The sequence below is a fragment of the Otolemur garnettii genome, unplaced genomic scaffold, assembly GCF_000181295.1.
Source record: "Otolemur garnettii isolate 467f Iridium unplaced genomic scaffold, OtoGar3 scaffold00004, whole genome shotgun sequence".
NCBI classification, from domain to species: domain Eukaryota; kingdom Metazoa; phylum Chordata; class Mammalia; order Primates; family Galagidae; genus Otolemur; species Otolemur garnettii.
The window spans coordinates 38,892,964-38,914,880 of NW_003852399.1; the positions used below are offsets into that span (position 1 = coordinate 38,892,964).

General features: G+C 39.2%; 1 protein-coding gene and 1 non-coding gene across 2 annotated transcripts in view; one reads left to right on the forward strand and one right to left on the reverse strand.

The window, feature by feature from the left end:
• Positions 1–6,102: 6,102 nt before the first annotated feature.
• On the reverse strand, positions 6,103–6,209 carry LOC111728045. The gene has a single exon (XR_002775459.1). It is a non-coding gene; the product is annotated as a U6 spliceosomal RNA (small nuclear RNA).
• A 14,018-nt stretch (positions 6,210–20,227) lies between these two features.
• Positions 20,228–21,917, forward strand: part of SLC7A13 (solute carrier family 7 member 13) — a 15,458-nt gene continuing 13,768 nt past the window's right edge. Inside the window, exon 1 of the mRNA XM_012809637.2 lies at positions 20,228–20,912. Coding sequence (XP_012665091.1) covers positions 20,228–20,912 — 685 coding nt within the window. The remainder of the gene's footprint in view (positions 20,913–21,917) is intronic.

The window sequence follows — 21,917 nt, forward strand, 5'->3', positions numbered from 1 at the left end:
TTTTTTTTTTTTTTAAAATAATTGAGTTCCCTAGACATCAAGTTTATTGTGCTGTTCTCACATTCAAAACCCAATGAAGGCGCAGTCTTCACAGAGCAGCAGCTGTGGGAGGACGATGTGACCTGCAGGTTTACCAGGGGAGCATCAGCCCTCCCAGATGTGTCTCCCCTGGCTGAGAGCCAGCCACTTTCTGAAGGGGCATTTCCCAGAAAGTTTGGGCCAAAAATGTGGGTGTGCATTATACATGGGGCATATTATATGAGGCAAAATAAGGTATACGTAAAGCCAGTGGGGGAGGAGAAAAATTGTTTCCATGCTGAGATATCTTCCAGAACTCTGATCATGTGAAAATATTATGAACACAAAATGTAAACTAAAATTTAGAGTATAAACATTCCAAGTACTTAGGGAGCCAAATTTTGGCACTATTCTTCACTTTAAAAAATCTGCTACTATGATCCAGAAAAAAATATATTTCCGCATTCTCCATAAAGGGATTTTGAAATTTCAGCCTAGCAGACCTTGTCATGTTTGAATGCAATACTAACATGAACTTCTAATATTGCTAATCAGCAAAGAATTTCTTTTAATTTCCTAGGTGAGTTACTTTGCAATTTAACACTGTTTATTTTGCTGATTCATGATTGTAGGTCAACATTTATTCAAAGCATAGAATAAATAGCATTTCGTTTTCCATAGTTATAACATAAATAGCTATGTATTTCAGGAAATTTTGCCCTGCTCTTTTTCCACTACTTTAATGTAAGCAACTCACTAGGCTGGCTGTGTTTTAACTTATTGATTGAACTCTGCAGGAAAAATTCTAAACGATGCATTCTAGGCTCATAATTTCCTCTATAAACTCTTGCTACATCATAACTTTTCTTGCACATGGGTATTTACCATTTCAGTTCCTATGAAGAGGAATCTGCTGGCCCAACTCGTCATTTTGATCAAGTCACAGAGAGCATTCATAAGTCACTGAACAGGGTATGCCCTCGGGCCACGTGCCTGCTCCTGCTAGACACAGATGCTGAGGGTAAGCAAGTTCTCAGGTGTGCGGTGCCAAGCACTACTGCATATCACTGTTGGGCGTAATAAAACATAACCTGAAGGTTGCTTTAGTTTCTTGAATATTTAATTCTTTTGAAATAAATTCCTTACAGTTTATTATGGCACTCTTGAACTTGATTTATTTCATAATAAGGATCTTAGGATAAACAATTAAAACAACTCTTGAAAATTTGCTGCAATGGTTGGCTGACCCAACAGTCCTTCTTACCCCTGAAGCTGGAGAATTTCTGTGAATTTTCTTGAACTTATGGTAAAAAGAAATACGTGAACACCACGAGTGCCCGCCTCTTCTTCCTCTGGTTGCTGGGGCTGTGCCTAAACCCTGCGGCTGCCTGTGACTGTTGAGGGGCTTTGAAGGTGGTCAGCTGCTGAACTGAAGTTTCTGCCTTCCTCTCATGCAAGAAAAAAAAACACCCTATTTAAAAAAAAAAATCACTCACATGTTCTATAATTTGGTTTGCATGAAGTCCTAACAGACAGCAGTTAATGCAGTTATAACCAATATGGCTATACTGAAGTATAGTTATGCCAAATACTTAAAGGACTTGATAACATTTAAGCCAAACTGTTGTCCCATTTTTCAATACAATGAAAAATTTCAAGACCAATTTCAATATTGAACAGTGCAGGTATTGGTGTGATTTCCCCCCTTTCCATTTTTCTATAAATAAGTCTGGTTATAAGAACTACCTCATATGAACTGAACAAAGTGTATTGTTTTATATTCAGAGGTTTTTATAAATTGGCCATTCCCCCCAAAACATTATTATATGCCAATATAAAAACTTCTTTGGAAGAACTCCTAAGATTTACAATTTAATTAATAGCAAAAGGATAAGTTAAATCACTGTCCTTCTTTTCTGTTTTGTCTCTCTTTCTTTCCAAGTGTTTTTCCTCAATCCTTTTCTTTTGTAAGGGTTCTCTCCACCCACTCGGTGTATATATATCTATATGTATATATGTATTTGTCTTTCTCATAGATGGCCCTTTAATGAGTGCAAAGGGATTTTTTTTTGTAAAAAATGTAGTTTTTTTAGTATTTATAACTAAGCACTAAATAATAAGTAAAAGTGTGATAATTTCCTTATAATTGGCTCAGTGCCTGTGGCTCAAGTGGCTAAGGCGCCAGCTACATACACCTAAGGTGGTGGGTTCAAATCCAGCCTGGGCCCGCCAAACAACAAATGATGGCTGCAACCAAAAAAATAGCCGGGTGTTTGGCAGCCATCTGTGGTCCCAGCTACTTGGGAGGTAGAGGCAGAAGATTCGCTTGAGCCCAGGAGTTGGAGGCTGCTTTGAGCTGTGATGCCATGGCACTCTACCCAGGGGGAAAGCTTGAGGCTCTGTCTCAAAAAAAAAATTTTTTTATCCTTATGATTTTGTGAGGTTTATTTTTTTCTTCACCAGCATGTCACATGACATTATGCAACAGAACTAGTCATAACGTTTTCCATATTTTTAATTTCAAATAATTTCCCTTGTAGAAATATAGTTCTTATCTGAAGTACATGGCATTATGTCACAATTATAAATTTTTGATCCAAGTCAAAGTGTAAGATTACAAATGATAGTTAATATTTGATTATTTACCATGATCTTTCTGTTCATGTGTATAAAAATACTACATATTTTACTGTTATTCCAATTAGCTAAATGACATAATGTGTTTGACAAATAAGGCAGGGCTAAACACAGGTAGTTGATACATTATAAATGTTTTAAACTGAACAAGACCAGAAACAAAATGCTTAATGTCAACTAAAATATATTAAAAGCAAGCCTATATTATTTCCTTATACAAAAGGGCCACTGGGATGAGATATCTAAATGACAGAAACAGAACAGAACATCATGTCTCTAGTTCTTACGATCCAAGGATTTGAATTAAAAACAATGATTCTTTGCCAATGTTAGTCTGAAAATCAAAATAGACATTATTTAACCAGATTCCAAAGTTCAGGGGCAAGAGAGTTGAAAGATCCCCCAGTTAAAAATCACTGTTTGGAGCAGTAAACCTTTGTGCCCAATCAGTAAATTATTAAAATAAGTAAATAATGAGTTCCCAGGTTTCCTTGTTAGGTCTTGCCAGGCAATGATTTATTTCCATGCCTCACTCATTCTCTGCGTTTCGTTGCTATAATGGCCTGATGTCTTTCAATTTGCGGAGGATACATGGCTATTAAGTGACTGCCAGCATACCTGCAGACACACTTCAGGTTAGCTATTCTTGCCACATTCTTTTGGAGTTAAAGTTTCAGAAACTCGGCGGAGGGTAGAGTTCTTGCTCTAGAAGTTTCCTGGGTGTCCATTCTGTCATTTCCTATAGAATTCACTTTGGTTTTTGTCTCTACCTTCTTATTTTGCCTGAGACAGAGAACTTAGTCATTTGATTTTGAAATGTAATCAATATTCAGGATGTCTCTCCCTTTCAGTCTTTTCTTGCCCTCTTTTTCTTGGATTGGAGTTTTAAAATTCAGGGTATTACGTAACTGCCACTATGGTGTTGTGGGAGGGGCCTGACCACATCCAGGTCTTCATTTGTTTGATCCTAAACTAGATTCTTACTTTCTATTTAATTTACCACATCAAATTCTTGGCAAAGTTTAAGCGTTAGAGGTTAGCAAATGATAACCTGAATAGAATGTAGCATTATTTTGAAATCTACTCTGTTTTATAACAGTGCTGATACTCTGAGCCCAATTTCTACCTTCTACTCTTACCCTTGGAGGTTGACTTATATAGGACTTGTTAGATGTGCATCTGCTGCCCCAATTATAAAACCATGTTACAGTATAAATGAGTCCCCCGCAAAGCACGTGTTGGAAGCTTAATCCCCAATACAACAATAATGGGAAGTCGGGCCTAATGTGGGGTATTTAGATCATGAGGGCTCCCCCCAGGAATGGGTCTCCTTCTCCCTCTCCCCCTCATTTGCACTCTTTCACCACGTGACGCCTTCTGCCATGTTGTGACACAGCAAGAAAGCTCTCACCAGATATGACTTCTCAATGTTGGACTCCCAGCCACTGGAATTGTAAAAAAAAAAAAAGACATCACTGTTCTTTACATATGACCAAGTCTCAGATACCTTGTTATGGCAGCAGAAATGGACTAACCCTCTGCAAAAGTAATCATGCCCCATCCCAGTTAGATTTCATGGTACCCACAGGGCCCGAAGGAAATTTCAGATGCCCTTCTGCAGTTGGCAGGTGCCTCAGGTACGTTGGGAGGCTGTGTATGCCTCTTTCTGTCTTAAGCATGCCATATTACCACCTCCACCTACCTGCCCTTTTCCTATTTCCTTGGAGGTACAGTAGGCTTCTGGCTTTCAGAAACCCCAAGTGAAAATCAGGACACAAGTTTCTCCTATTCTTGGTTTCTCATTGACACCCTTGCAGCCATCTCCTAGGACTTGGCTCAGAAGAGCTGAGGTTAAGAGTAGAGCAACCAACTATTCCAATTTGCCTTAGAGTGAGGGGATTCCTAGGATGGAAAATTTTAAATTTTAAATTCTAAAAGAGGGACACCCAATTTAAAAACACAGAAAATTCTAGAGCTGGTCACCCTAGAAGCATGTCCTCTAGCGTGCTCCCCTCTCTTTTTCCACTCTAATGTCCCCCCTTTTTTGCTCAGAGGATTCCTTATCTAGTGATGGCTCATTCAGATTGCTTTTTCTCCTTTAAAGTATTTTCTGTCTGGACAGTGCCTTGACAGCTTAGAAGTGCAGACTTCGGTATCTCTTTTTCTCTCCCTTCACCTTGGAAATCATTAAGGGAAATACATACTCTCTTCTATGTAGTTAAATTTGGGAGGATAAATAGGAAACCACGAGGGATGAAAGAAAACACCAGTTAGTCGTTTACATATCACACCACCATACATTTGTAGGAAAAAACCCAACTTTATTGAGGTCTATTTTACATATTATTAAATTTACCCATTCATTGAGAGTATATAACTCAATAATTTTTAATAACTTTACCAAGTAGATAACTATCCTCATAAAACAGTTTTAGAATATTTTCATCCTCCCCAGCAAGGTCCCTCATGCCTATTTTTAGTGAATTTTTTGTTTCTGCCAGGAAACCACTCATCTATTCTCTATCTCTGTAAATTTGCCTTTTCAGGACATTTTATATAAATAAATCATAAAACATGTGGTCCCTTTCTGTTTGGCTTCTTTTACTTAGTGCAATGTTTTTAAGGTTCACCCATAATGTTTTTAAGTTGTTTGCTATTTTTGTTGCTAAATAGTATTCCATTGTATGGACATACCACAGTTTTTAGTCGTTTATTAGTTGATGGATACTTAAGTTTGTGTCCATGTTTGGTTATTATAAATAATGTTGCTATAAACATTTTTATGCAAGTTTTTGTGTGAGTTTACATTTTTATTTCTCTTGGGCTTTGGGATGGAACTCCTGGGTGCAATGATAGTTTACTGTTTAATATTTTAAGAACCCATCAAACCATTTTTCAAAATGGCTGCACCATTTTAGATCAATGTAGGAGGGTTCATACTTCTCCACGTCATCACCAACACTTGTTATTAACTGTCTTATTTATTATTGCCATTCTGGTGGGTATGAAATGTTATCTTCTTGTGGTTTTAATATGGATTTCTCTAAGGCCTAATATTGTTGAGCATCTTTTCATCTGCCACTTTTTCATTAGCCATTCATGGATGCTCTTTGGCAAAATGTCTGTTCACATGTTTGCCCATTTTTGATGTATTGTGTCTTATTATCCAGTTATATGCATTCTTTGCAAATTCTGGGTATGAGTCTTTTATTAGGCAGGTGTTTTGAAAATGTTTTCTCCTTATCAGTTACTCATCTTTTCATTTTCTTTATGAAAAGAAGGTCGGTAAGATTTTATTAGGATCAAAGAGAAGAGCTTTTTGTTTTTTATTTTATCACTTCTTACTTGCTTGAATCTTTTCAAGCACATATTTGTTTGAAATTTCAAAGAAGAACTTTCTTAGATATGTTGGAAAATAACCTATGCAACATGTGATACTAAAATATCAAAAATATGGAATATTTCACAAATTTACATGTCATTCATTTTTGCTCAGGGGCCACACTAATCTTCTCCGTATTATTTCAATTTAAGTGTATCTGATGCCAAATTAAGCACTATCTTTTCGTTTTCTCAATGGTGCCTTTAGAAGTGCAAAAGTTTTAAACATTGAGAGATCTAATTTATCAATTTTCTTCTTCTATGAACCATGCTTCTGGTTTTTACCTAAACCACGATCTCAAAGATTTTTCTCTAATATTCTTCTAAAGGTCCATTGTTTCAGCTCCTACATTTAAGTATGACTTTCTTGGAATTATAAAAATTTTTTTATATTCTAAGGTGTAATGGTCTACTTTTCTCTTGTTGCATGTTGAGATCCAGTGGTCCTAGCATCATCTGTTGAACGAACAATAATCCCCCAGTGAATTCCCTTGGCATCTTTGTGAAAAATCAACTGACTAAAATATAAGGTTTTATTTTGGGGCTCTCAATTCTGTTCCATTAATGTATATGCCTACATATCTATATGTCAGCACCAACCTGTTTTGATTACTCTAGCTTTCCTAATATGTTTTGCAATTGAGAAGTGAAAAATCCTCCAACTTTGTTTTTATTTTTCCAAATACTTTTGGCTACTTTGGATGCTTTGCATTTCCATATAAAGTTTAGGATCTGCAAAAAATGTCTGCAAAAAATTTAAAAAGCCTACTGGAATTTTGATAGAGATTTTATGGACTCTATCAATCAATTTGAGAGGAAACTACTATCTTAACAATGCATAACCATGAAATCTCTATTTAAATCTTATTTAATTGACTGCAACAAAGTTTTATATGAATGGAATTGCATTTCTAATTTTACTCACATTTAGAAATATAACTGATATTTGTATATTGATCTTGTATCCAGCAACTTCCCTGTACTTTTTTAAGTGGACAATATCTATATTATATTGTCTGGGTTTTATTTGGATCAGCTACCTCACTGTTCCCACATTGCTTTAATCACCTCTTGGTGTTGGGCTAAGAGTGCTTGTCTCAATCCACCTGGAAATTCCCCATATTACTTTCTGCTGAGAACACCTCTGGTACAATAGACACTCTGTATTTTATTTTATTTTTTTTGAGACAGAATCTCACTATGTCACCCTAGGTAGAGTGACATGGCATCACAGCTCACAGCAACCTCAAACCCTTGGGCCTAAGCAATTCTCTTGCCTCAGCCTCCCAAGTAGGTGGGACTACAGGTGCCTGTCACAATGTGCAGCTATTTTTTGCAGTTGTCATTATGGGTTGCCTGGGCTGGGTTTGAATGCACTAACTTCGGTGTATGTGGCTGGTACCGTAACCACTGTGCTACGGGCGCTGAGCCAGCGGACACTCTTGGTTGCTCAAAGAAACGGTCCTTCTGTGTCTAACTTGGCTTTCCACCTCTGACATGTGCTATGCTGCAGTCCCTCGCAGGTGTACGCCATTCCTTGTTTGCTCCATTGTGTCACTGACTGCTCCTTTGGCCAAGACATCATCAGGAATCTGCAGCAGCTGCCCTGCTTGGCCAGTGGACTTAATTTTTTAAAGCAAATTTGTTTATAGAAAAATTGAGCATAAATATAACAGAATTCTCGCATACTCTCTCTACCCTCCACCACTTTCCTTTCACTGCCTTCTACCCAATCCCCCCTATTATTAACCTCTTGCATAAGTTTGGTACATTTGACGAGTCAATATTGATACATCATTATTAATTTCAGCTCATAATTTACATTAGGGTTCACTCTGCATTGTATATTCTATGGGTTTTACAAGTGCATAATGTTGTACATAGACCATTACAGTATCATATACTGCACAGAATACTTTCACGGCCCTAATAATCTCCTGTGCTCTACTTTTTCCCTCTCTCTTGCCGAACTCCTGAAAAACACTTTTGCTATCTCTATAGTTGTGCCTTTTGCTAAATATCATATAGTTGGAATTATGCATGTAGTCTTTTAATTTAATTTTAATTTTGATTTTCTTTTTAGAGACAAGGTCTGACTCTGTTGTCTAGGCTGGAGTGAAGTGGCCTGATCATAGCTCACTGGAACCTCAAACTCCTAGAATCAAGTGGTCCTCCTGCTTCAGTCTCCTGAATAGCTGGGACTTTAGGCATGTGCCACCATGTTCTGCTAATTTTTAAGTTTATTGTAGAGATGAGATCTCACTATGTTGCCCAGGTCAGTCTTGGCCTCCTGGCCTCAGTTGATCCTTCTTCCTTGGCCTCCCAAAGTGCTAGGCTTACAGGTGTGAACCATCCTGACTGGCCTGTAGTCTTTTTAGACTGGCCTTTTCCACTTAGCAATATGCAATTAAGGTTTCTCCATGTCCTATTGTGGCTTGGTGGCTCATTTTTTTCATACAACATTCCATTGCATGAATCTACCACAGTCTGTTTATCCATTCATCTATTGAATGATATCTTCATTGTGTCCAAGTTGTAGCAAATTATGAACAAAGTTGCTATAAACCTTCCTGTACAGGTTTTTCTGTGAACTATTCAACTCATGTGGGTAAATACTAAGGAGCATAATTGCTGGGTCATACAGAAAGCCTGTTTATTTTTGTAAGAAACTGCCAAACTGTCTTCCAGCTTGACTGCATCATTTTTGCATTCCCACCAGTAATGAATGAGAATTCTCATCTCTAGGCATCCTTCTGAGTATTTGGCACAGTGTTTTGGAGTGTAGCCATTTTAATAGGGGTGTTGTGGTATGTCACTATTGTTTAAACTGGCAATTACCTAATGATATATTGATTTTGAAATGCTTTTCAGATGCTTATGTGTCTATTTCTTCTCTGATGAAGACTCTATTCAGTTCTTTTACCCACTTTTTAGTTATGTTGTTTGCTTTCCCTATTGCTCAGTTTTAAGTCATATATTTCAGATACAGGCTGGGTATGTGGTTCACACCTATGATCCCAGCACTCTGAGAAGCTGAGCCAGGTGGATTGTCTGAGCTCAGGAGTTTGAGAACAGACTGAGCAAGAGTGAGACCCCCATGTCTACTAAAAATAGAAAAAAGATCTGGGTGTTGTGGCTGGCGCCGGTAGTACCAGCTACTAGGGGAGGCTGAGACAAGGAGATGGCTTGAGCCCAAGAGTTTAAGGTTGATATGAGCTATGGCACCACACCACTCTACCCAGGGCAACAGAGTGAGACTCTCTTTCATAAAAAAACACATACCTTTATCAGGTATGTGTTTTGCAAATATTTTCTCTCAGTCTGTGGCTTGTGTTTTCATTCTCTTATCAGTGATCTTTTTTGCAGACAAGTTTTTAATTGTAGTGAAGTCCAATTTATCCATTTTTTTTCAAGGATTTGCTTTTGATGGATTTAAGAAATCATCACCAAACTGAAGCTCATTTAGATTTTCACCCATATTTTCTTCTAGAGTTTTGTAGTTTCTTATTTTAAATTTAGGTCTATGATCCATTTTGGATTAATTTTAGTGGAAGTGTATGGTCCGCGTCTAGATTCATTCATTTGCATGTCCACTTTTTCTAGCACCAGTTGTTGAAAAGACTCTCTTTTTAGCATTGAATTTCCTTTGTCGCTTTCTCAAAATTCAATTGCCTATATTGCTCTGGATCTATTTCTAGGCTCTCTAGTCTGTCCTTTTGATTTATTTGTTTATTCTTTTGCCAAAACCTCACTGTCTTTGTTTACTATGGTTTCTTTCTGGTTTTGATTTATAATTTAACTTTATTTATAAGATTTTTATCCTTCTAAATTTATCAATACTTACTTCATGGATTAACATACGATTTATCCTAGAGAATATTTCACGTGTGGTTGAAAAGAATGTGTACTCTGGTGTCGAAGGGTTTTGCACCAGGTTGGTTCAGAATGCTTAAGTTTTGTATATTTTTTCTAATTTTCCTTCTAATTCTTCTATCTATTTTGGAGAATGGAGTATTAAAGTGTACAGCTATATTGTTGGATTTTCTGTTTCTATCTTCAATTCTGTAAATTTCATTTTAGTGTATTTTGGGCTCAGTTGTTAGCTAACATTATTATCTGTTCCTGCTGAGTTAATGCTTTTGTCATTATAAAATGTCTCTCCTGTCTAGTAGCAATTTTTTCTTAAAGTCTATTTTGTCTTTTATTAGTATAACTTCTCCAGCTCTATATGGGGTACTGTTTGCAGTATATCTATCTTTTTCCATCTTTTTACTTTTAGCCATTTTATATCTTTGAAGTTCTCTCTTGTAACATATAATCAGATCATGATTTTTTGTTTTTGTTTTTTTAATCCATCTGGATTCTGACTTTTGGATTTGAGCATTCAATTATTTACATTTTATGTAATTACTGATAAGATAGGATACAGGCCTGCCATTTTGTATTTGTTTTATATATATGTATCTTATGTCTTTTTTGGTCCTCTGATTTCCCTTGTGTTAAGTAGATATTTTCTAGGGTACCATTTAAATTCCATGTTGTTTCTTTTACTCTTTTTGAAAAAGTTATTTTCTTGGTGGTTGCCTTGGAGATTACAATTGCCATCTTAACTTAAAATGCTCTAGTTTGGATGAATACTAACTTAATTTTGGTAGCATGCAGAACATTGCTCCAGTATCACTCCATTCCTTCTTTCCTCCTATGTGATATTATTATCACACAAATTACATCTTTATATACTGGAGGATCATCAACATAGATTTACATTTATTGTTTTATGCAATTGTCCTTGAAATCAGATAGAAGAAGAAAAGAGTTACAAAAATTACATTTAGGCCAGCAGTGGTGGCTCATCCCCATAATCCTAGTGTTCTGGGGACCCGAGGCAGGAGGTGGAGACCACCTGAGCAAGAGAGGAACCCTGTCTCTACCAAAAATAGAAAAATCAGCTGGTGTTGTGGCAGGCATCTCCCAGCTACTTGGGAGGCTGAGGCAGAGGCATCACTTAAGCTCAGGAATTTGAGGTTTTGTGAGATAGGCCGATGTCATGGCATTCAAGCCCAGACAATAAAAAAAAAAAAAAGACTTTGTCTCAAAAAAATTACATTTATATCTTATTTTATATTTATCTGTGTAGTTACCTCTAGGGATACAAGTGTCTTTCATGTAAACTAAAGGAGGCCCTCTAGGACAGATTTGCTCTTTGTGAATTCCCTCAGCTTTTATTTATCTTGGGATACCTTTATTTTTCTCATAATTGAAAAAATTACTGGGCAGCGCCTGTGGCTCAGTGATTAGGGCGCTGGCCCCATGTATCAAGGTGGTGGGTTCAAACCCGGCCCTGGCCAAATTGCAACAACAAAAAAATAGCCCAGCGTTGTGGTGGGTGCCTGTAGTCCCAGCTACTCAGAAAGAATCACCTAAGCCCAAGAACTAGGGGTTGCTGTGAGCTGTGACGCCTGAGGGTGACAAAGTGAGACTCTGTGTCTAAAAAAAAAAAAAAAAATCATTTTGTTAGATATAGAATTCCTGGTCAGTGGCTGCCCCCTCCCCATAACACTGTGGGTATGCCAACCCACTGCTTTCTGGTCTCCATAGTTTCTGATAAGTCAGCATTAATAGTATTGAAAATTTGTTCTACACGATAGGTTGGATTTCTCTTACTGCTTTCAAGATTCCTCTTTGTCCATGTCTTTCTACAGTTTGACCATAATGTGCTTAGGTTTGTCTTCTTTGTGTTTATTTTACTTGAGTTTCACTTTTTTTTTTTTTTTTTGCAGTTTTTGGCCAGGACTGGATTTGAACCCACCCACCTCTGGCATATGGGGCCGGTGCCCTACTCCTCTGAGCCACAGGCACCACCTGAGTTGCACTTTTTTTTTTTCCTGTCAATTTTGGTAAGATTTTGGCCATTATTTTCTCAAAGAGTTTTTCTATCTCTTCTCTCCTTCTTTCTGGCACTCCCATCGTGCAGATGTTGGCATGCTTGATAGTATCATACATGCAGCTCTTTCATGAGGCTTTTTTCATTTTTCTTTATTCTTTTTTCACTTTCTTGGAGTTGATAATTTTACTTGATCCATTTTCAAATTCACTAACTCTTTTTTGTGAATTTGAAGATTGTCAGCTCTAATTCGTTGTAAAGTTCTTCTATTGAATTTTTCATTTCAATTATTGTATTTTCAACTTCAAATAGTCTATTTGGTTCTTTTTAATAATTTATGTACCTTTATTAATATTCTTCATTTGGTGAGATGTCCTTGTCATTATTAAAGTTTTTACACTATGTTTCCTTTAGTTCTATGAATATGTTTGTAATAGGTGATTTTAAATGTATGTTTGGGGCAGCACCTATGGCTTGAAGGAGTAGGGCACCGGCCCCATATGCCAAAGGTCACAGGTTCAAACCCAGCCCCTGGCCGCAAAAAAAAAAAAAAAAAAAATGTATGTCTGGTATGTCCAACATCTTGGCTTCTTTAGGAAGAGTTTCTATTCACTGTTTTCCTTTTCTTTTCTTTTTTTTTTTTTTTTTAGACAGAGCCTCAAGCTGTCCCCCTGGGTAGAGTGCCGTGGCATTACAGCTCACAGCAACCTCCAACTCCTGGGCTCAAGCGAGTCTCCTGCCTCCGTCTCCCAAGTAGCTGGGACCACAGGTGCCCGCCACAACGCCTGGCTATTTTTTTGGTTGCAGCCGTCATTGTTGTTTGGCGGGTCCGGGCTGGGGATTCGAACCTGCCACCTTAGGTGTATGTGGCTGGCGCCTTAGCCGGTTGAGCTATAGGCGCCGAGCCTCCTTTTCTTTTCTTTATGAGTCACATACATTTTGTTGAAAACTGGACATTTTAGATAATATAATCTGGCAAGTCTGAAAATGAAGTCCTTATTCCTCTGAGTTTGTTGTTATTTTTTTGGAGACAGAGCCTCACTTTGTCACTTTTGGTAGAGTGCTGTGGCATCATAGCTCACAGCAACCCCAAACTCTTGGGCACAAGTCATCCTCTTGCCTCAGCCTCCTGAGTAGCTGGGACTATCAGTGCCCACAAAAGCAAATGGCTATTTTTTCACAGACGGAGTCTCTCTCTAGCTTGGGCTGGTCTCAAACTCCTGAGCTGAAGCAATCTTCCTGCCTCCCAGAGTGCTGGGATTATAGGTGTGAGAGTTTGTTGTTATTATTGTTTTATTTCTCCTGAGGTATGTGTGTGTATGTGTGTGTGTGTTCAATCACTTTCCTGGACTATTCTGTAAAGTCTTATTATGGGTTGAATTATGTCCCCTCCAAAAAGCAGTTTAAGTAATAACTTCCAGTACTTCAGAATATGTCCTTATTTGAAAATAAGGTCTTTGTAAAGATATCAGTTAGAATGTAATCCTTAAGGTTGCGCTAATCCAATATGACCGGTGTCCTTACAAAAAAGAAATCTGGACACAGGGATAGGTACAGAAGGAAGACGATATCAAGACCCATAGAGAGAAAAGAGCATGTGACTATAGTGATACATCTATAAACTTAGGAACAGCAAAGAATGCTAAGAAATCGCCAGAAGCTAGAAGACACCAGGGAGGATTCTTAGAACTGTCAGAGAGAACATGGCCCTGCTGACACCTTGATTTTGGACTTCTAGTCTTTAGAACAGTGAGGCAGAATACCCACCCAGTTTTTGACATTTTGTTATGGCAAACCTAGGAAACTCATACTGTTTGTATTCCCTACGGCATGCAGCCTCTGAATTCTCTACTAAGAGGGGCTAGTATTCAGCCGCTGACTGAATTAACATTTCCTTAATTGCTTTGAACTAATAATTCTTCCATTGTCTGCATGTTGAGGCATTCTGGTGCTCAGGCAGTTTACCAGTCTGCCTGAAGCTTCACTTCTTGTTTGCACAGGGCTTTAAGGTCAGCTATAGGTGAGAGAATGGAGCCCTCTCAGAACTTTCCTGAGCATTTGCACATCTCTAAACATGCACCTGACCTAAATCTTCAGGAACATGCCAGCATCTTCCAAAGGCCCTATGGACATCTCTTTCTTCAGATAGTCCAGCCTGGGATTTTATTTTCCTCAGCCATTATTATTGCTTTAGGCAATTGCCATGTTAGATAATTTTTGTTGATTGTTTAAGACAAATGCCTAGAAAATAGGGATTTTCCCACAGAGCAATCTCTGAATCATAATAAATAACAAGGCCCTGCAAATGGGACTGTTTCAAAGAGCTGAGAGATAGGTCAAATAAGAATAATGCTCTAGAGATGGGAGTTTTGAGAAATACCTGGTTTTCTCCTTTCTAGTGGCTGAGAGACTTCAATTTTTCACAACTATCATGAATGACTTCAGGGCTGTCGGTTTTCAAGGCCACTTCACCGCTGAGGAAATGAGGATGGGAGGAGCACAGTGAAGAAAAATCCCAGAAATGCTACAATTCTAGTAGAAGTTCGGAGAGTTTTTATTATTATTATTTTTTAAATACATTCTCCTCAGATGGTTGCAAGGCTTTTGTGACTTTCTAAAGTACAGAGAAACTTTATTTTGACACTTTTTCCTAGTATTTCTCTACCTTTATGGTAGAATGGATATATGGGGAGCCTCAGTCCTTTAATCTGCCATTGTGGCCACCATATTTGTTTCTAAGTCAGGGATATAAAAGTAGAGTTTATACACACATATTTCGGTTTATTCTTCTTTGCTTCACTGTACTTGCATATTTTATAAATAGAAGGTTTGTGGCAAGCCTATCTCAGTAAGTCTATTAATACTATTTGTTTCAACACTATGTGCTCACGTCATGTCTCTGTGTCACATTTCAGTAATTCTTACAAAAACATTTTCATTATTAGTATATCTATTATGCTGATCTCCAATCAGTGATCTTTGATGTTACTATTGTAATTGTTTTGGCGGGGCCACAATCCATGCCCATATAAGATAGTGAACTTAATTGATAAATGTATATATTCCGACTCTTCCATTGACTAGCTATATCTCCACCTCTCTCCCTCACTTTGGGTCTCCTTGTACCCTGAGACACAAGAATACTGAAGTTAGGCCAACTAATAACCCTACAATGGCCTCTCTAAATCAAAAGCTAGACATGATTAAGCTTAGTGAGAAAGGCATTGCCAGGCTTAACAGTTAGCAAAGTTGTGAACGCAAAAGAAAAGTTCTTGAAGGAAATTAAAAGTGCTACTCTAGGCTCAGCACCTGTAGCTCAGTGGCTAGGGCACTGGCCACATACACCAGGGCTGGCGGGTTCAAACTCTGCCCAGGCCTGCTAAACAACAATGACAATTATATCCAAAAATAGCTGGGCATTGTGGCGGGCTCCTGTGGTCCCAGCTACTTGGGAGGCTGAGGCAGGACACTCACTTGAGGCTAGGAGTTGAAGGTTGCTGTGAGCTGTGATGCCATGGCACTCTACCCAGGGGGAAAGCTTGAGGCTCTGTCTCAAAAAAAAAAAAAAAAAAAAATCCTAGGGCCTTTAAGAATAATGCTAAATCTATTCTGCTTGTGCTCTATCAAAGGAAAATAAAGCCTGATGACAGCACATTTGTTAACAGCATGGGCTTAATGGGTACTTTAAGCTCATGGTTGAGACCTACTGCTCAGAAGAAAAGATTCCTTTCAAAGTATTACTGCTGATTGACAATACACCTGGTCACTCAAGAACTCTGATGGAGTTATCTGAGGAGATCAATATTGTTTTCATGCTGATTAACACAACATTCATTCTGTGGCCTATGGATCGAGGAATAATTTTGATTTTCAAGAGCTCTTGTTTATGAACTACATTTCATAAGGATACAGCTGCCATAGATAGAGATTCCTCTGATGGATCTGGGAAAAGTAAACTGAAGGATTTCTGGTAAGGATATACCCTTCTAGATGCCTTAAGAACATTCTTAATTCATGGGAGAAGGTGAAAATATCAACATTAACTGAAGTTTGGAAGAAAATCCCAGTTCCCATGGATGACTCGAGAGGTTCCGGTCTTCAGCGGAGGAAATAACTGCAGATGTAGTGGAAATAACAAAAGAGCTAGAATTAGAAGTGAAGTCTGAAAATGTGATTGAATTGTGGCAAGCTCATGATAAAAACTAAACAAATGAGGAATTTCTTTTTATGGCTGAACAAAGAAAGTGGGTTTTCTTTTCTTTTTTTTTTAAGTGAATATTGTAGAACAGTGGTTCTCAACCTGTGGTCACGACCCCTTTTTAACAATGAAAATACATTGAGGCATTAGGAAGGTTGAGAACCACTATTGTAGAAAAAAAGGAGTTTCTTTAGATGGGATTTACTCCTGATGAAGAAGCTATGAACATTGCTGAAATGATAACAAAATATTTAGAATATTAACATGAACTTAGTTGATAAAACAGCGGCAGGTTTTGAGAAGATTGAGTCCAATTTTGAAAGAAATTCTACTGTGTGTTAATGCCATCCAACAGCATCATATGGTACAGAGAAATCTCTCGTGAAAGGAAGAGTCAACTGATGTAGCAAACTTCATTGTCTTATTTAAGAAATTGCCAAAGTCACCCCAACCTTCAGCAACCACTACCCTGATCACTCAGCAGCTATCAATATCTTCTACCTGCAAACAGATTGCGACTCGCTGAAGATTTATATTATTAGCATTTTTTAGCAATAAATTATTTTTAAAGTAAGGTATATACCTTGATATTTAGACATTATGCTATTATACACATACTATAGTTGGACTTTTTTTTTTTTTTCTTTTTGCAGTTTTTGGCCGGAGCCGGGTTTGAACCCACCACCTCTGGTATATGGGGCTGGTGCCCTGCTCGTTTGAGCCACAGGTGCCACCCTATAGTTTGACTATTATACCTATAGTGTAGTTTGACTATTATGCATAGAGTATTGTATAGTATAATGTAGACTTGGCATTTGCTTCATTGTCATGGTTTGGAGCCAAATCTGCAGTATCTTTAAGGTGTGCTTATATATCAAAATTATGGCTTTAGGTAGCACGGAACTAGATGTAAATCCTGGTGCCTCTGCTTCCAGGGAGGATAAAGGGACAATATTTATCTTGGCATCTATAAGACTCTTTTTGCGCCTGTGTACAACTTAGTTAATATATACTCCATAAAATAAGATGGACACTTTCAGGTCTGCCATCATGACAGTTCTTTTCTTAGCAGAGTAATTATAGAAAAAGAAAAATGAAGACAAAGGGGAATGACGTTGAAAACCCTTTAGGTGGCAAATTTTAATGTCCTTCAAAATTTAATATCCTTTGAAATGTCTCCTCTCTGTGGTTTTCAGTACCGTTTCACAAGACATTTATGAGCAGTCACGGCATGACAATTTTTCATTTGGTTTTCCAGAGTTCTTGTGCAAAACCCGAGCATACCTATGTGCTGTATAAAAGATATCCTCTGGCCCTGAAGGAGCTGTGCAGCTGACCCTCATGTTGAAAGACTTACACATCTTCACCGTTGCTGTAGAAGCCACATACAGAATCTTCAAGAATATCCTCCTCAGGCTGGAGGGCGATGCCTCAGCAGTATATCCATTGAGTTTGGAGAATCTCTTAATAGTCCTGAAAGTGAACCAAAATGTGCACTGACACCCCAGTCCCGGTCTCTTGTCTTACATTTTTCATTTTCAGAGTCAGGGACCTACCCGAATACTCCAGGGATGTGTCAGATGGCATGGCCTTTTGCTTCTTGTATCAGCCAGGGCCCATCAGAGAAGCAGAATCTTTCTCTCCCTCTCTCTCTCCATCTACCTGTGTCTGTATCTAAATCTCTATGTCTGCCATCAATCTATATTTATAAAAATGAAAAGAATTTACTTTGTTACCGAGATTTGACCTTATTCAATTGTCAAATGATGCCTTATGGAGACTGCTTAACTATCTCAAATCTGAGGCGGGGAACATGAAGTTCAGTTGATCTAGACAGGAAAATATATATAAAGGTCAGAGAGCAAGAGAAAGCTGACCCATAGGCGTGAGGGGAAGACCATGAAGATCAACTGAAATCCATCAGTTCTTATTACCTCTGACCTCCATGGTCATGGTGGGGCATCTTACACACACTGGGGCCCATCACCAGCAAGCTCAACACACGCACCTCAACCAGGATGTGGGGAAGCTGAGGGAAGATCCCGGGGAACGTGCAGAGTTGCAGGCTCAGTCATGGCTTCATGCTAATGAGGTAAGTCAGCAGATAAGTGACAATGGCAGCAACTATGTGGGCCGTCATTTATAAAACAAGGTGTGCTGTAAAAGAAAAATTCACTGAATACTTGCTAAAAATGGCGAGACCGATTTCAGCTGAGCTACTGCAGTCGAGAAGGGAAACTTCGACATAGAACTGAGCTCAACTCTGAATATAGCAGAGACAGCCGGGGATCTGTAGTCAATGAGCAGAATAAGGGGGTCAGTGTTGGGAAAATTACTAAGATGGACTTGAATAGATATCAAGGGTGGGGGGATTCCTGCTAAACTGAGCTCAGCTAGCCAAAGAGGAGGCTTAGTCAAGAAGGGAGCTCGTGGAGGGATTCTTTGTCAGTGTGAAGTCTCTCAGTACCAGCTTTCACTCTGTGCTTCACACTTCCCACAAGCGTCTTTCTCATGGTCCATTCACTGAGAGATTTGGGAGATGCAGTTCAGCCTGGCTGAGGTGACAACTGCAGAGCTGCCACCTTCCTCTTTGGTGGCCCAGCTTCTCACTCTAGCTTTTCCTTCCTGCTGTGAGCACCAGAGCGTGGGAACGGACTCCCTCACCATCTCCCCTAAAAGTACATAGGTGCGGGATGCATTGGCAGGACAATGCCAGCTTCCCCCTACTTCTACTTTGCTCCTATCTTACGATGAACGTTCTCGTCCTTTCTCTGCTCCCGGCTCCTTGCTCCCTAGGACAGCAGGGGAGGCGTGGTTACGTTTGGGACATGGTCTAGTCATGTTTCCTGAGATCTAGATAATATAATCAGTGGATTTGGGGGATGGAATCTGCCAGAGGGGAGCTAGTAGTCCTACCACCAAATCAAAACTATTTTATTTTCACTTACTGTAAGGGGACAATTCAGAAATACTTATCTTCTGGGGTGTAGGTGTGCTCCAGCTTTATGAGCCTTTGGAGATACTCAGGACAGGTTTGCATTAGAAAGTCAACGAATGTGAGAGCTACTAAGGCCCAAGGCTTGTTCAGATGGTTAGGACCTTCCTTGCCTCCATCCATGGGGTTAGGCTTTCTCCTGCGTTCCTGCCCACAACTTTCTCTGACAATGGCTGGCAGAATGACAACTGGCTGGTTAAGAGACAGGTTCACGGCTCGGCACCTGTGGCTCAAGCGGCTAAGGCGCCAGCCACATACACCTAAGGTGGCGGGTTCGAATCCCCAGCCTGGGCCCGCCAAACAACAATGATGGCTGCAACCAAAAAATGGCCAGGCGTTGTGGCGGGCGCCTGTAGTCCCAGCTACTTGGGAGGCGGAGGCAGGAGACTCGCTTGAGCCCAGGAGTTGGAGGTTGCTGTGAGCCTGATGCCATGGCACTCTACCCAGGGGGATAGCTTGAGGCTCCGTCTCAAAAAAAAAAAAAAAAAAAAAAAAAGACAGGTTCACGTTGCAGAGCATTTCACCCTCTTGCCGTTCTAACAAGTGTACCTAAGCCTGATGAAACATATATATTTTGTTTCCTGAAAGCTCAGCAATAAAAAAATGTGACAAAGAAGGAATCCAGATCATGAGGACAGTGAGTGAGCTAATTCTTCAGTGTTCATAGGAGGTCAATAGTTGCTTTGGGAAACTGACATATTTAGAAATAGAAGTCTTTCTGTGTTCTTTAGAGTTATGAAGGCAACCACCCCAAAGATCTAGGACCATACGCAGTTTAAAGGTTTGCTTCTCCCTCATCCCCAGAGGAAGGAACTGGGCAGGCAGTGGGGCAGCGGTGGAGTCAAGCAGGAAGCTCACATAATCGCTCTGTTCTTGCCACCTCCTTTTTTTCCATCTGAATGCATTATTTTGATAATAATTAAAAGGGAAGACAAACTACACTCTTCCACAGAATCTTAGTCTATTGAATAAGTCACATACATTTTGTTAATTTTTGAAACCAGGCTGTATTTAAGGAAGGTGGAACAAAAAGCGCAGAACAGTTTTATCTCAGAGATTCCAGGAACCTCCAGCAACTGTAATTGATAAGGAATTTCAAAATTCTTCATTTGCAATGGCTAAAGAGAAGAAAATACAGCTCAAGCGAGTTTTTGGCTATATCTGGGGCACAAGTTTTTTGATCGTTAATGTTATTGGTGCAGGGATTTTTGTGTCCCCCAAAGGCGTACTGAAGTATTCTTGCATGAACGTGGGGCTCTCCCTGTGTATTTGGGGTGGCTGTGCTGTACTGTCCATGGTAACATCGCTCTGCTATGCAGAGATAGCCATCAACTTCCCATGCAGTGCATGCCACTACTATTTTATCAAGAGATGCTTCGGGTCCCCAGTGGCTTTCCTACGTCTCTGGACAACCTTGTTTCTGGGGCCAGGGATATTGGCTAGCCAAGCACTGCTCCTTGCTGAGTATGGGATTCAGCCTTTTTATCCCAGCTGCTCTGCCCCAAACCTGCCAAAGAAATGTCTGGCACTGGCCATGTTGTGGACTGTGGGAATTTTAACTTCTTGTGGCGTAAAACAGGTGACTTGGCTTCAGCTAGCTAGCACAGTGCTGAAAATGTCCATCCTTGGCCTCATTTCCCTCATTGGAGTGGTGTTGCTGGTGCAAGGGAGACAGCAGAATGTCCGCCAGTTTCAGAATGCTTTTGATGGTGAACTTCCAGATGCCATCCAGTTTATAGAAGCTGTCTTCCAAGGATACTTTGCATTTTCAGGAGGGGCATGCTTCACATTCATAGCAGGTAATTAATTGACAATCTATTGGGGGAAAAATATCAAGCCATGACATTGTAGGCAATAAATATGCATATCCTTTATTATAATTTGAGTCGTATATAAAATAAATCACTCTGTTTTTCTTTTTCCTTCTGACTTTCTAAATCAGGTCATACCAGCCTTGCACTTGTCATCTACTCTTAATTATTGTTTCTGTTTATTCAAAATGCTTATTTGACTGCACAACTTGTCTTTTTCAGCTTTCTTTTCTGGGACAACAGATGTGGGACTTCTGTGTTAATCTACTTGCCTTTCTATTAATGGGTAGAGGCTGAATTTGTGAAGTTATTCCCTACACATGAAGCTGTAAATCCATGCCAGACAGTGTTTGTGTTGTGGGTGGGACACATTTATTTATTTCTCTTTCATGTCAGAACAAAAGATCTTCTCTTTAGTTCTTTTTAGAGACAGAGTCTCACTTTATTGCCCTCAGTAGAGTGCCGTGGCTTCACAGCTTACAGCAACCTCCAGCTCTTGGGCTTAGGCATTTTTCTTGCCTCAGCCTCCCAAGTAGGTGGGACTACAGGTGCCCACAACAATGCCCAGCTATTTTTTGTTGCAGTTTGGCTGGGGTCGAGTTTGAACCCGCCACCCTCGGTATATGGGGCCAGCGCCCTACCCACTGAGCCACAGGAGCTGCCAAAGTTTTTCTCTTTTCATTTCCAAAGTCAGTTTCTTCCCTAGAACTCTTTATCTTTTCCCTTCTACTGCCTTAAAGACTTTTCACATTCTTTTATTTCCATTTTTCTCAACTTCAACCTATTTACTAGTTCTTTTGCTTGACATTTAAATATGAAGCCATCACTTCTTGTCTTTTTTGATAAAATCAAATGTAAATCTGAAACCAACTACAGACTCTTAAACCAATTTTTTCCTTAATCTTAGTACCCTCTGCTGATATATCTATCATTCATTAAGTTGTCTGAACAGCAACCATCTGTTTAGACTTTGAGGAGTTTTTTTTTTTTTTT